The sequence below is a fragment of the Apus apus genome, chromosome 15 (genome assembly GCF_020740795.1).
Source record: "Apus apus isolate bApuApu2 chromosome 15, bApuApu2.pri.cur, whole genome shotgun sequence".
NCBI classification, from domain to species: domain Eukaryota; kingdom Metazoa; phylum Chordata; class Aves; order Apodiformes; family Apodidae; genus Apus; species Apus apus.
The window spans coordinates 6,634,662-6,649,476 of record NC_067296.1 but is presented as its reverse complement, the minus strand read 5'-3'; the positions used below and the strand labels follow the sequence as shown (position 1 = coordinate 6,649,476).

At 38.6% G+C, this 14,815-nt stretch overlaps 2 protein-coding genes across 18 annotated transcripts in view; one reads left to right on the top strand and one right to left on the bottom strand.

Moving 5' to 3' along the window:
* Positions 1-3,697, top strand: part of SULF2 (sulfatase 2) — a 123,965-nt gene extending 120,268 nt beyond the window's left edge. For 7 of the 8 annotated variants that reach the window (XM_051633222.1, XM_051633217.1, XM_051633219.1 and 4 more), the window contains 4 exons: positions 62-185; positions 1,008-1,038; positions 1,340-1,396; positions 2,029-3,697. In XM_051633222.1, the coding sequence (XP_051489182.1) occupies positions 62-185; positions 1,008-1,038; positions 1,340-1,396; positions 2,029-2,059 (243 nt within the window). In that variant the 3' untranslated portion in view covers positions 2,060-3,697. The remainder of the gene's footprint in view (positions 1-61; positions 186-1,007; positions 1,039-1,339; positions 1,397-2,028) is intronic. The other variant, XM_051633221.1, reaches the window with a different exon arrangement.
* Positions 3,698-4,405: 708 nt separating this feature from the next.
* NCOA3 (nuclear receptor coactivator 3) overlaps positions 4,406-14,815 on the bottom strand; it is an 81,504-nt gene continuing 71,094 nt past the window's right edge. For 8 of the 10 annotated variants that reach the window (XM_051633068.1, XM_051633065.1, XM_051633066.1 and 5 more), the window contains 9 exons: positions 14,382-14,615; positions 13,254-13,380; positions 12,632-12,803; positions 11,636-11,929; positions 10,416-10,520; positions 9,748-9,973; positions 9,358-9,532; positions 8,662-8,803; positions 4,406-7,620 (listed from right to left, as the gene is read on the bottom strand). In XM_051633068.1, the coding sequence (XP_051489028.1) occupies positions 7,594-7,620; positions 8,662-8,803; positions 9,358-9,532; positions 9,748-9,973; positions 10,416-10,520; positions 11,636-11,929; positions 12,632-12,803; positions 13,254-13,380; positions 14,382-14,615 (1,502 nt within the window). In that variant the 3' untranslated portion in view covers positions 4,406-7,593. Of the gene's footprint in view, positions 7,658-8,661; positions 8,804-9,357; positions 9,533-9,747; positions 9,974-10,415; positions 10,521-11,635; positions 11,930-12,631; positions 12,804-13,253; positions 13,381-14,381; positions 14,616-14,815 lie in introns of all 10 variants that reach the window. The other 2 variants (XM_051633072.1, XM_051633071.1) reach the window with 2 other exon arrangements.

Genomic DNA, 14,815 nt, shown 5'->3' with positions numbered 1-14,815 from the left:
TATTCCATAAATGAAAGTTACCAGATTACTAGTTACTAATAAGAACTGCTCTTTATTGCAGCTAATTAATGCAGTGAATACACTAGACAGAGATGTTCTCAATCAACTGCATGTCCAGCTCATGGAACTAAGAAGCTGCAAAGGGTATAAACAATGCAACCCAAGAACCAGGAACATGGATCTGGGTAAGTGCCTCCCCCCTTATACACAAAAGCTCCCCAGAGGAATTACCATTATGAAACTTGCATCAATCAAAAGGATTTTAGTGTTTGTTTATAGTAGTTTTCTCCAGCCTTTGTTGCTGCAAAGTAGCTGTGAAATAACAGCACATCTCAGAAGGGTTGTGTTGTGCTACTGAAAGGTGTGCTCTTGGAACTATGGATTTGAAGTCCAAAACCTAAAATGGACCTAGGTTAGTTTCATCCTTTCCATGCCCTTAAATTTTCTCTGTGTCTTCTCAGTGGGTCTGTTTTTTATACTGCTTGAGACGTTTAAATATTTTTTAACATATAATTATAATAGCAAACCAAAAGGTACAGATAACTTTTTATTTCTTCTTTTTAAATTGCATTTTCTTGTACAGTTAACATCAAAAAATGCTATTTAAGAAAAAAAAATCATAGCCTCTAAAGATTGAAGACCCCTAGCCAAAAAAAGGGCTTTCTACCTGTGTCCATGAAAGCCCGAAATACAATTTCAGGTCTTATTTAGTTTATCTGTCTCATGAAGCTGTGCAGTTTGAAATCAACAGGTTTTGCCATTTAAATAACACCACTGAAGCACATTTTTCAGAGGTACCTATTCCAATTGACAACCTATTTTTACCTAGAATAAGGGATTAAATAGTAAAACAACAGCTCCAGGTAGACATTTCCATACTTGTTATCATGGCAATGCACTTCAATCCATTAATATTCTTAGGTCCCTTTTTTAAATTGTGCCTTACCCTGGTGCCTCATTCTGTTCTAGGCAATGGTCAGTAACATTATCATTTTTTCTTCATCTAGGACTTAAAGATGGAAGCTATGAGCAGTACAGGTACAGTTATTTTTTTTACAAAAAAGTTAAATTATTATTCTAAAATGCTACCTTTGTGCTAAAGGTGTTGGGGATTGGGAATCACATGGATAGACACTGCCTGGAATGTCATTTGCAAGATCTTTCCACCCCATTACTTTGAATCACTGGAGCTATTTCTCTTTTGATATTACAGCATGTTCTAAACTTTGTAGTCAACATTCAGGCTAAACTTTCCTCCTTCCTCATCTTTCAGACTGTAGTGCTGGTGGTTTTCTTGGTGATGGTTAACATTTTTCTCCTTTTGCTGCTTGGAAATTAGGCAGTTTCAGCGTCGAAAGTGGCCAGATGTGAAGAGACCATCATCTGCCAAGTCACTGTGAGTTGGGAGCAGTTCTCAAAAAGCATTAGCTTTTCTTTTCCTTTCTTCCCTTTTTGCATGCAGCACCTTTTTAACATCATTATCTGTTCTCTAAAGTATGCAAGAAATATGGCACTGCTATCATTACAGGGAATTCCTGCTGTACAAAACCTCTTGGCACTTGTTTTCTGGGAATCCAGGCATGTTGAGGTCCAAGCAATTTCAATTGTGAGCAAAGGTGAAGAAACCAATTACAGTTAAACTGCCAGTAAAAACCAGATACCAATGTCTTGGTTTTGTCTAAATTTAAACTTGAAGCAGCTACCTCGTGGTGTCTCACACTCTCCAGAAAGAACAAAACTGCAGTTCCTCAGAGCAGAGAATCATCTGTTTTCCTTCTGTACCTTACCAGGCACAGTCTGGCCTTCTCAAATCACCCAAGAGGATTTTCTTATTTAAAGGTAATATTTGACTGGCTTTGGGACCAAAATGAAGCTGGAATTCATGAGCTACAGGTTTTGTACAGGTTTCAAGCTGTTTTATAGGTGGTCCACAGTGTTTCAACTGTTTTTTCCTGCATGGAACCATTGCAAATCTATTTCTAGCTACTCTCCTACTAAACACTAAATCATGTTTGTTTTATTTTAAAGAGGACAACTGTGGGAAGGATGGGAGGGCTAAACCTCCCCCAGCCACTGCACCTCCATGAGGATCCAAACTGGCCAGAACTTGAATCCATGTAAAGACTGAATGAAAATGTGTCTGACTTCAGAAAGAATTATTAATGTTAGCCTGGAGGACTGGACAAGCTTTGAGGCTGAAATAGATAGATTGTTTGCACTGGTGAGTTTAATTACACAGATGATGGGAAATGCTGTCAGAATTACAGGTCCCTGAAATCCACTATTGTACCTGCTTTTTGCTTTGGATTATACCTCACCTGCTTCACAAGGCATTTTTACTTCAAGAAGACACCACTAACACTTGAACCCAGGACTGGACAGAAGAGGAAATGCAGCCACATTCCAAAGAGGATTGCCATCCCAGGGCAGAGGGCACACAAAGGCAGCAGCAACAGACTGAAAACGTTTTTCAGCTGAATCTTCAGATGTCCTGGGAAAAACTTCAATGGCAAGTACAACTCTGAAGTGAGACTTGGAAAACACGGACACTTTTGCTTCTAATTGGGGTAAAGGTAATGGTGGAAAAGAACTTTAAGACATTCAGGAACTGAAACAAGCAGCATTGAATATTCTCCACCATTTTTATTAAATTTCCTGTGAGGATACTTTTTCATCCATCCTATTGACACCTCTAGGACAATTAGAGAAAATTTTGACTAACAGGATGCCAGATTTTTGGAGGGATTGTGTAAATATTGATCAATATTGTTTGAAAATAAGTTCCTTCAGATTGTGAAGATTATGTTAATAAAAAAAGTGGACTGCCCACACCATTTCTCAAAATGTTAATGTTGCATAGTACATTTCAGAATTTATCCATTTTTAAAAGTACTGAAAAATTTCAGTAAATGTACATCTTAAATTTTATTGGAATCATATTTGTAAGAAGTTTTTTTATGTGGTAATATTATATTGTATGTTTAAAACCAAAAAAGTTCCTTTTGAGAAAGCAGCATTTGCTTAGTAGTGTAACTTTTACATCTATTTTTTAAAAAGGGAGCTCCAAGAAGTTCAATGCTCGTAGCCAATAAAGAATAATCCAGTATAGTTCAGTCTACAAAAAAGTAGATGTTCTGGATGGCAGTTACTGTTTAAAGGCTTTTATAAAGGGAAAAACCCCTCATTTTCCTAAGGCAGCACAGTGTACAGAGTCCGTGTCTTTTCATAAAGGTGTTATCCAATACATGGCAGTCCAGGCACTACCAGTGATGTTTGTATTTATCATTTTTTTTTCATGTTAATCTGCTACCTGTTTTAAAGGCAGATGCAGGAGGGAGCTCATGTGACAGCCTTGACCAACTGTGGCCTTCACTCTTAACAAAGAGGTACTTTTTTTTTTCCAAAATACAAATTTAACCCACACTTTTTGAAACAGTGGAAAAATACATCATGGAAATTATTTTGCTACCCTTCCTGGTTTTGCATAGTAGGAAATTAAAGTGGAATTACTTCAGAGGGGGGATATAGGTCTCTGTTACAACACTCCCACACTTTAAAAATATACTTGAATTTAGAAGCCCTCTCAAGAAGTGGCAGTGGGGTCTTTCATTTTATGTGCTGTATAGTAAAACTAGGCTTGAGTTTGTTTGTATCACATGTGAGTATGTCAAATACACTTCCCAACATTTTCTTGCAAGTTTGTTTTTTTTTTAATTCTGAAGGTAATGATTGTCTGTCTTAATCTAGCCACAGATTTCATCACAACCTGCTAGATGAGGAGATCCTGGATTGATACAAATAAATTAAAAAATAGTCAATTTAAACTCACCAATAGAGACAGGTTTTGAGTGCTTTCCAGAGAGGTGTTGGCTGTCCACCATTCCCAGTGAGTATGCAGGAAGGATACTAGGTTAGATCAAAAAACAATTTGCACTTACCTTTTTTTTGTGTTCAGCCTATAGTCTTTGCCCAGATGGGAGCATGACTGTCTCCACCCTGCATGGCCTGGGTCACCACTCCTGTTCCCTGCCAGGCAGAAGCTGGAGAAGTTCCCGTGTCCCTCTGTACAAAACACCAAGCTGTGGGGCTTGCATGTGGCACAGGAACAGCTGTTACCTTACCAAAGGTAGGTTGTTGCCAACTTCTGGTTGTTGCCACCACCTCTCAGCTCTGCTGTTGCAATTGAAAAGGACTTAAATTCCACTCTGTGTCAGTGCAACTGGAGTTGCTGGGTGGGTCTGGCAGGTGGAAGGGCTACCTTGTTACTCCCTTAGCTTTTACAACCAGGAAAAGCCTCAGTCATTTGCTGCAGTTGCTTTCCTCAGGAACCACACCAGATTTTCTCCTTCCATGATACAGTTACCAGCCTTAAAGTCCAAGACAACTCATACACTAGATCACCACGTTCTGGTTTTAAATAGAAACCTTTATTTACATTATTATTAACATCCAAACACAAAAATCAGAAGAGCAGTAATACCTTACAACCAACTCTCTTATAAATCAGTCCCCGTGATTTTTCTGTTTTGCAAAATAAAGATACAGATCTTTCAAGCAATACTTACAATGTAAACTAAACTTAAATGCAATTCTCAATACTGTTTTGCCTTCTCCTGAGAAGTGTTTAAAATATTGCTCTCAGAATTACATGGTTTCATACTCGCTGCATCATTCTGGTAGTTTGCACAGAAATTCTAAAATAAAATGTGTGCTAATTGGTACAGCATTCAATAATTTTGTCTTATGACTGAAAAGTGGTCCTGATTTTCTAACTTTAAAAGCAGTATTTGAGGCCAAGATTGGAAAATAATACTATATATGAATTTTAGAAAAACATGGTTTCTGTGATCAACAGAACAGAGCCAAGTAGCAAAAATGATGTTTGTTATGCAGCAGTGATGAGAGGTGGTTGTACCAGCTAATTGTTCTTTTAATGTTTTTAAAAAAAACCCAACCAACCTGTGTAATGTTTTTCAAAACCACTCAGAAAAATGTACTGCTATAGAACCAAAACAGAATTGGTGGAGAAATTTAATGTCAGCAGATTTCAAGGTCAGTTTTACTTACTGCAGTAGGTAAGAGTTTCAAAGCAGATGTATCTAAGATCAGTGTGGCCAAGAAAGGTGTCATTGATGCAATTTAAAGATGCCCCCACCCCCTTAATCAAGTTTAAACTAAAAATCTTTGGATTCAGCAAAAAAGTAGGTACTGGAAAGCTCCGACATTCTAAACACAGATGAGGAAATGATGATCCTTTTTAACATCAGTCAGGTACCAGTTATACACAGATGTATAAACAGAATCATTCATTTAAAAAAAAAGCAAAGGGCACAATGTATAAAGTAGTAGATAGTCTAAGAGCTCACCTAATGAAAGCAATCAGGGTTTGTAGTTTCCATCAATATAATGAACAACTACAAAATATAAAGATTGTTCTACTCTGAGTTGATATAAAAAGCAAAAGATTGTTGCCTTTCAACTTCAGTAGGCAGCACTTAACAAATAGATATGTTCTAAGAAATTAAAAAGAGAAAAGTTTCTTAGGCTTTTTAAAAGTTTTGCATGAAAAAACACACAAGAATTGGACTGAAGGGTTCAAATAAATACTATCACCTAAGCTATTCAGTCCTAGTTGCAGAGACAGGGTTGCATAAGGTAGATCAATTGAATCTACATTCCCTTTGGAACACAACTGGCTGGCTAAGGATGAATTCTTTGAGAGGATTTCAAGTTAAAGTTATGTCTATAGAAGTGGAAGATCACTGAATATTCAGATCAATAAGACCACCTCTTGCTTACAGTGCTAAGAAGAACCAATCAAGAACACATGATTTAATTTTTGTTTTACTCACTTGGGAGAAGTCAGTTTTGCATTACACAGTGAGCAACAGGACAAAAGCACCACACACCTCAAACAGCTCTGGGTTGTCCCTTAGGGAAGTTTAGAGGTTTGACTTCTTGTAACTGCCTGAAACTGGAAAAACTGCAAAGGGATCATCATTTCAAGGATCAAAACTGGGAGCGGGGCAAAGAAACGTGTCAGTAAATAACACGAATCAATTTGTAACTAGACTTCAATACTGGTAGGAGAAAGCTGCTTAGAAAATACATTCATTACTGTTAGAACAATCCAATGAGGTGCAGACATTTGGTTCAAGTGTGGCTTATTATCCTTGAAGACTTCTGGATATCATGTAACAACAAATATTTTGCAACAGACAAACTTTTTTAAAGAACAGGTAGAATTCATTAAAATTGACCAAAAAAAACAAAGACACAATCCAGATTCATCAACTGAAAAGGCAACATATTACAGCAAGACATGACTCATGACAAGTCATAACATCTTACAATGCAGAGCCTTTTTGTCAAATTGCCTTATGTAAAAATAAGTGTAACAAAGTGCTCACAGGTGGAGAAAGCATTTAAGAACTGGGTGTTTGTTTTTTTATAAAAAGCTATATGTTAAAGATGTAAAAATAAATGAAGCGTTGAAGACCAAAGAAGAGAAAGATGTGGGCCAAAGTCACCCAGCTTCAAAGTCATTAGCTTGAATTTAAAAAAAAATAATTCTATTTGGACCTCAACTACACTGAGTTTACAGAAATCAATTTTGTTAAATATTTAGCTTCACAAACTCTGCAAAAATGAGTTAGTGACCTACAAAAGTCATATATATAATACATTATCTTAAAGATCATATTTACAAAATGTATTCACAAAAAGACTGCAAAATTCTGATTCAGACTGCAGTGCCTTGCCTTGAGTTTTCTGAAGTAATTTTCAAAAAGATGAAAGATTATTGCTCTTAATTTCCATACACAGAAAACATTACATTATGCAGTCTTTTCAAATAATTCTTGAGAGAGCGTGTTTGAGAAGGAACATGAGTACACCCTACCTTCATAATAAGTCCTTATCAAAGATATTGCATTAATCCATTATATAGTCTTTTATAAAGTGCACTCAGCTGCACATCAATGTGTAAATATTAATCACAATTGTGTTTAAATAATTTAAATTTATCATCCTCTCTTTTTACCCCTTGGCTTCAACTGACAGGATTTTGGACTAGTAGGTGCCAATTCATTTTGCACTGCTACTTTGCTTGGGAAATCCTGACTCTTGGGGGGTAAGAGATTTAAAAGCAGCATTTATACTCAGGAATTAATACAAAGGAGTCAAGGCTAGGAACTACATTCTCTGTCAGATATTCTTTCTAGAGAAATCAGAAAATTCTTACCACCATGACTTCTCCAGGCACTTTAGTCTGCCTGTAGTTGAAGGGCTTTGGACAGCTGCAGGGAACAGATGAGGTGCACCAGGAGTGTCCCCTCACACCTACTGCCAGACCCTTGCCACGCTCACACTGCTGGAGGCTGAGTGCCAAAAAGACCTGTGACCTTTTTTGCACACCACAGCACTCACCACCAGTGGCACAGCACAGAGGCTGCTTCCGCTGACACGGGGAGGTTTGTTTTTTTCCCTCTGAATGAAGTAACTTTAGGACAGTGTGGTGATTGACAGGAAAGATGAGTTGTTTCCTCAAGGCCAGGAGTCGCTGCCGTGCAGAATGGGTGGCTTTCCTGTCTCCTAGTGCATGGTGAGTACAGCGCCTTCCTGTGGGAAGAGACGGGTCTGGGTGTCAGCAGTATTTCTGTGAAGGAAAAGGAGAACGCATCACAGAAAATCAAACACACCCTTGCTGCAAAAGCTGGTCAATAGACTGTGTTCTGAAGAGGAAAGTACTGATGAGTCCATGTCTAAGCAGAACAGCAGCACTTTAGTGCTATGCTTTGAAGATAAATGTGTAAAAGAAACATGCTGCTCCAGAATTGCCTAAACACATGATTTGGGCAGCTTTGGTGTATGACGTGGGTTTGGAAAATATTAATTTCTTCTTGATTTTCCTATCTTGGAAAAGGTGCATGTATCAAAGTCTTTTAATACCTTACTTAAACTCTAGAAACCCTCAAATTATTTTGGTTGCTTCCTGAGGTACCTTAGACAAAATTTCATAACATACTTTCTACTAGAAGAAATTTAACTTCTATCAATATTACATTGTTCATCCCTTGGTATTTCATGGAAAGATTACAGCAAAAGTATACCTGGTATTCCAGCCTTGTGTGCAGTGCCCATTATTAACTCCTTTTCCCCTTAAATAGGGGCCTGCATTTTCCATAGTTTCTTGCTATGCATACTCAAGCTATTCTTAGTTATTATATGGGTGTCATCATCAGCTTCTGCCAGAAAAAGGATGTTGTGCTACCATGATTCTTGGTCTGACTTGTGAGAACTATATACATAAATCTTTTACATCTGCTGAAGATGCTTTTTACAATCTCTCTCTGGTTTGCTCTCTGGGGTTTAGCCAGGCTCAGAAGTATTTCACCATCCTTTGTGCAGTTCAAGCCTTTATCCTACCTGTGATATTCCAAAGTCACCAGCAAACTACAGTACACAGCTTGGGTTTATCATGGATTTAAATATCGTCAAAAATAAGGTATCTCCTGGGGCATACAAATGGTAGGTCCACAGGTGTAAATACAAACAGGGTAACTGAGAACAGGGTTGTGCCAGAGGAACAGCTTGAAGCAAATTGCACTCGATGGGAAAAGAGTCAGCAGATCTTTCCATCAGTCATTCTGTCCAACGTACCTGGTCTGGCCCCATGGGCATCCCTGCCAGAGGCATGGAACTCATGTTCATCTGTCCCATGTGGCCAGTGCTGCTGTTCATGTGCATCATGCTGTAGGCTGCTGGGTTCCCTTGGTGGCTGAACTGCTGCTGTGGGAAGGAACTGGAGCACAAAAAGACAAAATTACCTTCCAAGAAGTGTCCACCATGATGTACTACCTTCCCTGCACCAGCTGTCAACAGATGAAAGATGAAACTATTTCTGCATTTACTTGTTTCTACCTAATACCTGTTTAATGCAGGAACAGAATTTCCCTCCCAAAAGGAATTTTGAATGTTTGGATAGACACAGAACAATATGTATGGATTTCCTGTTGTAACCTCTTTGGAGGCTTGTGTTAGGGCTGTACACTGCAATACTGTTCTCAACCTTCATATTTCTCCCCAAATTATTTTTTTCAATAGTCAAAGACTGAAGGTTGCTTCCAGCTACAGAGATTGCAGAGGTCCAATCTCAATAAATGGATCTAAGAATAAGAAACATTTAATCTATTTCCTAAACAAGAGCAGGAACAAGGACAATACAGACACTAGAGACAGAATTATTTTTCCCCTATTCTAAATCCTTTTCCTGCTACGACCTATTTAACAAAGCTGCTTCTTCTGTCAAAACAAAAGACAAGTTTTTGAGCTGTAGGTGATAACTGAGTAGTTCACCTGCTCCTGGTCATGCTTCCCGAGGGCCAGCCCTTCATCTCAGGGGACTGGTACATGGTTGCTGGCTGAGGATGCTGCATCATGGCATTCTGGGAGGGCCCAATTCTTGATGACATCATTGGGTTGGGAGGGCTTGATACTCTGCTAAAGGCAGGATCAGGTTGTTGGCTTATTCCTTAAAAGACAAATAACATACTTCAGTTACCACATCACCTAGTATCTCAGTTTATCTTCTTGCAGTGATGGCAAGGGGAAAAGTAATCCTTTTTGATAGATTTTCCATTTTTCAGAATGATTGGTATATTTAGGTAGTTTAGATTAATAATAAATGAAAAGAACACCAGAAAAAAAAGAAACAGAAAAAAAAACCCAATATGTTAGTACTAGTACCATAATTAGGTGGATAGGAGAATTGCTGTGGAGGAACTTGAGCCATTGGAGGGCCTGTCAAAGCACTGTCCATGCTTCCTGAGGCAGTCACATTTGGGGGTGGACTGAAGGCCTGAGGTTGCTGTTGCTGCTGCATCATCATTGCCATCCTCTGTTGCCTGAAGTGATGACTTATTAGCTCCCTGTTGCGTTGAGCCACCATCTGAGCATTAAGAAAACCTTGCTGCTATTCCCCAAAGAAAAAGAAAAATCATATTAGACAACATTTTTACAAATGAAATCATGTCAGAGTCAATCAAACCACCCACACTCTAAGTATAAAACCCAACACTATCCATTACCAGAACAGAAAGTTAAGAGAGCCCAGGGCGAGCACAAAAATCATAAAAATATCAGACAAGGGTTTTCATTAAGTTGTCATTGATACTAAACAAATTATAAAGTAGATTATCCATTATATCCTACATGACCTAATGAACAAATGCCTCTGAAATCTCATTAATAAGAGAGGTAAAAAAGCATCTTTATTTAACAGTGTTGGGGAGGAAAAAAAGACACAAAGGAATGCTGTGGAGCCATGAAAGAAAGTCCAAATTCTAAACAGCCATGTAAAAGGTGTTTCTACTTTAAAATTACCATTTCAGTTGGCTTGTGTAAGAATTACCTACCTGTGATCCCACCTGGGGCTGCATAACTGGTCTCATCACTGAGTTGTTACCACTGACTGGATTTTCCATTTTCATTTCAAGCGCTTGACGGGTCTGATTCATAAACTTGAAAAAAAGACATTTTAGCACAGTTAGCTTGAAAACACCAGTATCTGGACAAAGTAAGGGCAGCTCCTCCAAAAAAAACCCAAACAAATCACATTCTTTACAAGCCTCCATAAAGTGCAGTGGTTAATTTTTGCCTTGATTAGTACCTTAACTACTAAACTATTTGGTTAAGCAGCTCAAACACACACAAAAAGAAAAACCTTCCAGACACTGCAGCACTAACTGGCTTCTATTTTTTCCTCCCCTTGAAATTAGCACATTTTAAGAATAAATATATAGCAGACTATTTCTGATAGCAGGGTAGAAAGAAATAACAACTAGCTTTGCTTAAAATGATAAAATTTTGTCTCCTTCTCTTTCTATTACAAAAACCCAAAGCAATACAGATTGAATTAGTGTTCCAGAACAGCCAAGAAAGAAAACAGTATCTCCTAAGGATTAAACACTGCCATTCCATGTCACAAAGCACTACCTTAGTTCTCTGAATTTTATTTTTACACTGTATTTGATTCCAGGACTGCATTTCCGCATGAGGAATTCCATGCTGAAATCATGCAGCAATTTTTTTTTTTAAGACGTGTTTCCAACCCAGTATTAAGATCTGTGTGGCTGGATCTACTCTCTCACCTTTCATCCTAAGAAAATATCTAAAATTACATCAAATCAATAAATGGAAAGCAAACCCATATTTCAACAAACTGGTAGTTGGAAAACAGTCAAAAAGAAGTAACATTTGATGTGCAGGAGAAATGCAGCTGCCCAGGTAATGGTATCAGTGAGATTCAGAAAAAATAGTAAATTTTAACATGGATGGAGAGATCATCCAGAACCACATTGTACAAGAGAACTGTTTTAAGAAGCAGTATGTTGTGTGCTGCAGACACCAAGCCAGCCTGTAGCTAAGGAGGCTGATGAAGCAGACACACTTGTCCTAATAAGGTTCTGTCACTCCCACAGCTGTTGGGCAGTCAGTGTGAAAAGCCCTGGCAAACTGAAAGGTCCATCCTTTCAGTCACCTGCTTATAATGTCAATAATTTTCCTATTGATGAAGCAACACAACTCACTGTTCTGAAACAAGGAGAAAGTGTAAACACAGGAGCAAAAAGATCACCTGCTGCCCCTGAAGTCTCTGCTGGAGCTGCATGCGGAGCTGCTTGGGGGTGCTGGTGCGGGGTCTCATCACATTTGCTCTCGGATGCATATTTTGAAGTGGAAAATTGCTTTGTTGGCTCATCTGATTCATCACAGAATTAAAGGATGGCTGTTGTCCCTGGATGTTACTGAAGCCTGGCATCGCTGCTGCTTGCCCTTGGTAGGGCTGACCATATAACGAAGGCTTCTGGTCCATCATAACTGAGGATTCCTGACCTTGAAATGAATCCTGTTTGGGTTCCAAAGCTTGTCCCTTCAACAGATACAAAATTGTTTTCACTAGCACTGTATTCTTAAACAATAAAGCTAACAGAATACAACGACCAATAGTTTCTTGGGTAGAACATTAGCATGGACAGATTACTATTAGTTTTGTCTCTAGACAAAACTACATAGCAAAAAAGTGAATTATTTTTCTTTAAATCACTTTTGCTACACACTGCTTACATAGGCAGATCAGCATCATTATTCAAGCCCTTCCACACTTTTAAACTGCTGTTTGTACAAATGACAGTGCAATTTTGTGGTCTTTAGCAAGTTACAAATTATTAACAGAATGTCTTTTTTCCTGTTTGCTAGCCATGCAAATGTAGTTGGAACTGGAGGAGGTGAAGTGCCCTAACTACCACTCACAGCTCAGTTGACAATAGTTACACTAAAGAAACTCAACACAATTCTCTGCTTATGAATGATGATTCACACCCAACCCCTCCCACGTACCAAGGCATATTACAATAAACTGAGATAAGAAGATGCCATTTTATGTTTTTGTAATGCACAAGAAATTTAATCACTACTAAGCTTCTTCTATGAAAATCACTACTCAGTGTAGATGCTTCCAAAGCATTAAGGAAAATAAAGACAGGGAATCAGAAGACACAGTGAGAGGCTCTCTTCAATAACAAAATTATACAGGTTTTTGGGAAATAAATTATCAAAAGCTGTGTTTACTTACTTGGTTTACAAGATCAGGAATTCCTAATGCTCTGTCAATTTCTTCCAGACTTGTGACATCTGTGTTACTCAGCAATGTGTGCAGCTGATCCAAAAGTGCCCTTTCATCGTTCTGGCCTTCCATATTTGGTGCTGGACATAAGAGGTCATCCAAAGAGTTTCTAACTAATTGTCTACAAATATAAAAACAGCACAAGAATTATGGACTATAAAGGCATATATGTTTGGGGTTTTTTTATATAAGCTATTGACCTGGAGATTATAATCACCCAGAAGTCTCAAGTAAGATTTAAGAACTTAAGTCTCAAATTCAGGTCCTAAACTGTCCAGTCAACTGCCATCTATCCTTGAACACACATCAATTCTGTTTTCTCCTGGCATGTGCCACAACGACAGGATTTCAGGTTTTCCCACCTCAATGATTAGAGCTTTTTGTCGAACTGCATGTAAAGATACTCAGTGTCATATCATGAGAAACGTAAGAAGAAACTGAAACAAGTTCTGACTCCAAACTGTTATCCCCACTGTATATGCTACATTAGTTTTTTTCCAGATCTTAAATTCTTCTGAAAAACAGTGGACAGTTTTATTTAAACTTATCATATAACCTTCCCCAATTCTACCTGTTCTGTGAGCTCCGTGGTGCTTGCTCCATGGACAGCATGTTGTCAGGCCAGGATCCTGGTTGGTTAGCTGGTCCTGCCTGGCTGTACAGATTCCCTCCCATGCCAATGTTTATCTCATTTGACCCTGTGAGGTAAAACAGTTGTTGTTTTTTAAAAACAAAAGGTGTTATCTTGCTCTCCCAAGTGTTCTCATAAAGCACTCTGAAATGTCAAATTGTCAAGCAGCTTCACAAGGTTTCCATGAGCATGTTTTAAAGTGTGCACATACATAAACTTACACTCCAGATAATTTCAGCAATATAATAGCATGGCAGCAATCTAGAGCTGCTACCCTCTTAGAGAACAATTTCTAATTGTTCTATTTCTAATCCTTAAGCCCCTAAAATAGGGACTTAACAGACACAGCATGCTTACATGCAAAAAAGTAGAGTTTCTTGGCCAATGAAATCTGGATACTAGCAAATACACATTGTCCTAGTGACATCAACAACAAGCAGCATTTTAAATTCCAAAAGAGGGTGAGCATCTAAAGAAACAGAAGGTACACAATGGTGGTTTGCTCTTTAGGAGTATGGCCTTGCTTCTACCTTTTCAGAGACATGAAGCACTACCTAAGAGAGTTTGTGTCATTCCTTTATTTCCCAGTATTTGTAGGAATCACCTAGCAGCAACAATTTCTAGGAAGCTAAGCTGGCTGAGGAATTCTGACTCAGTCAGGATAGCCCAAATTTATTCCTCATTTACCTTAAATCCACATGTCATTCTGAAACAGTAAGTCTGTCTAGACAACAGGTAACAGCCCTGGTGGCCTTCCATGATAAAGAAGGAAAAAAGGAATGTCATTATATTTCAGCCCTTTTTTGGGCATGTTGGCATTGGAACATTAGACAATTCCAACTCAAGGCTAAACTTTTGTTAGAGAAACAGAACAGAAAAAAAACAACAGGCTTTAAAGACTCCAATCTTTAGACATGCAGCTGCTGCAGTCAGCTCAGTCTCCACCTCAAATACCCTTTGGATGAAAAGCCAGCATTCCCCCAAAACTGAAGAGATTCTGATGAGGAATGCTGACGAAGTAAGTTCTGACATTGTGCTGAGTAGGACAATTAAAGGTGAAGAACTTACTCATGTGAAGCATTTGCTGCTGCAGCATTGGCCTGGCCCCAGGGACGCTGTTGGAGCGAACGGGCAGCCCGGGCACGGAGCCGCCCCCCGCGGGCCTGGGAAGGGACGCGCTGAACTCGGGTCTCAACATGGAAGCAGAACTTGTTGGTTCCAACCTGTTCACCTTGGAGTTGGGCAAACCCCAGTCTCCTGACTGGTGCTGATTCATAGCTACATTTCTGTTGGGAACACTTGCTGTAATGAAGAACAGAAAGTATAATCATTTTTCACTGAGAATACATTACATATTTTGGATTTAGAAATTTTTTTATGGAGTTTTTGTTTTGTTTTACCAACAAGGATACCTGCCAATGACAGAGCAATTCACTCAACTCCTAACAAAAGCATCTAAAGCTCATCATGCCAAGTTTCAAATCATCAAAGAACCATATTCA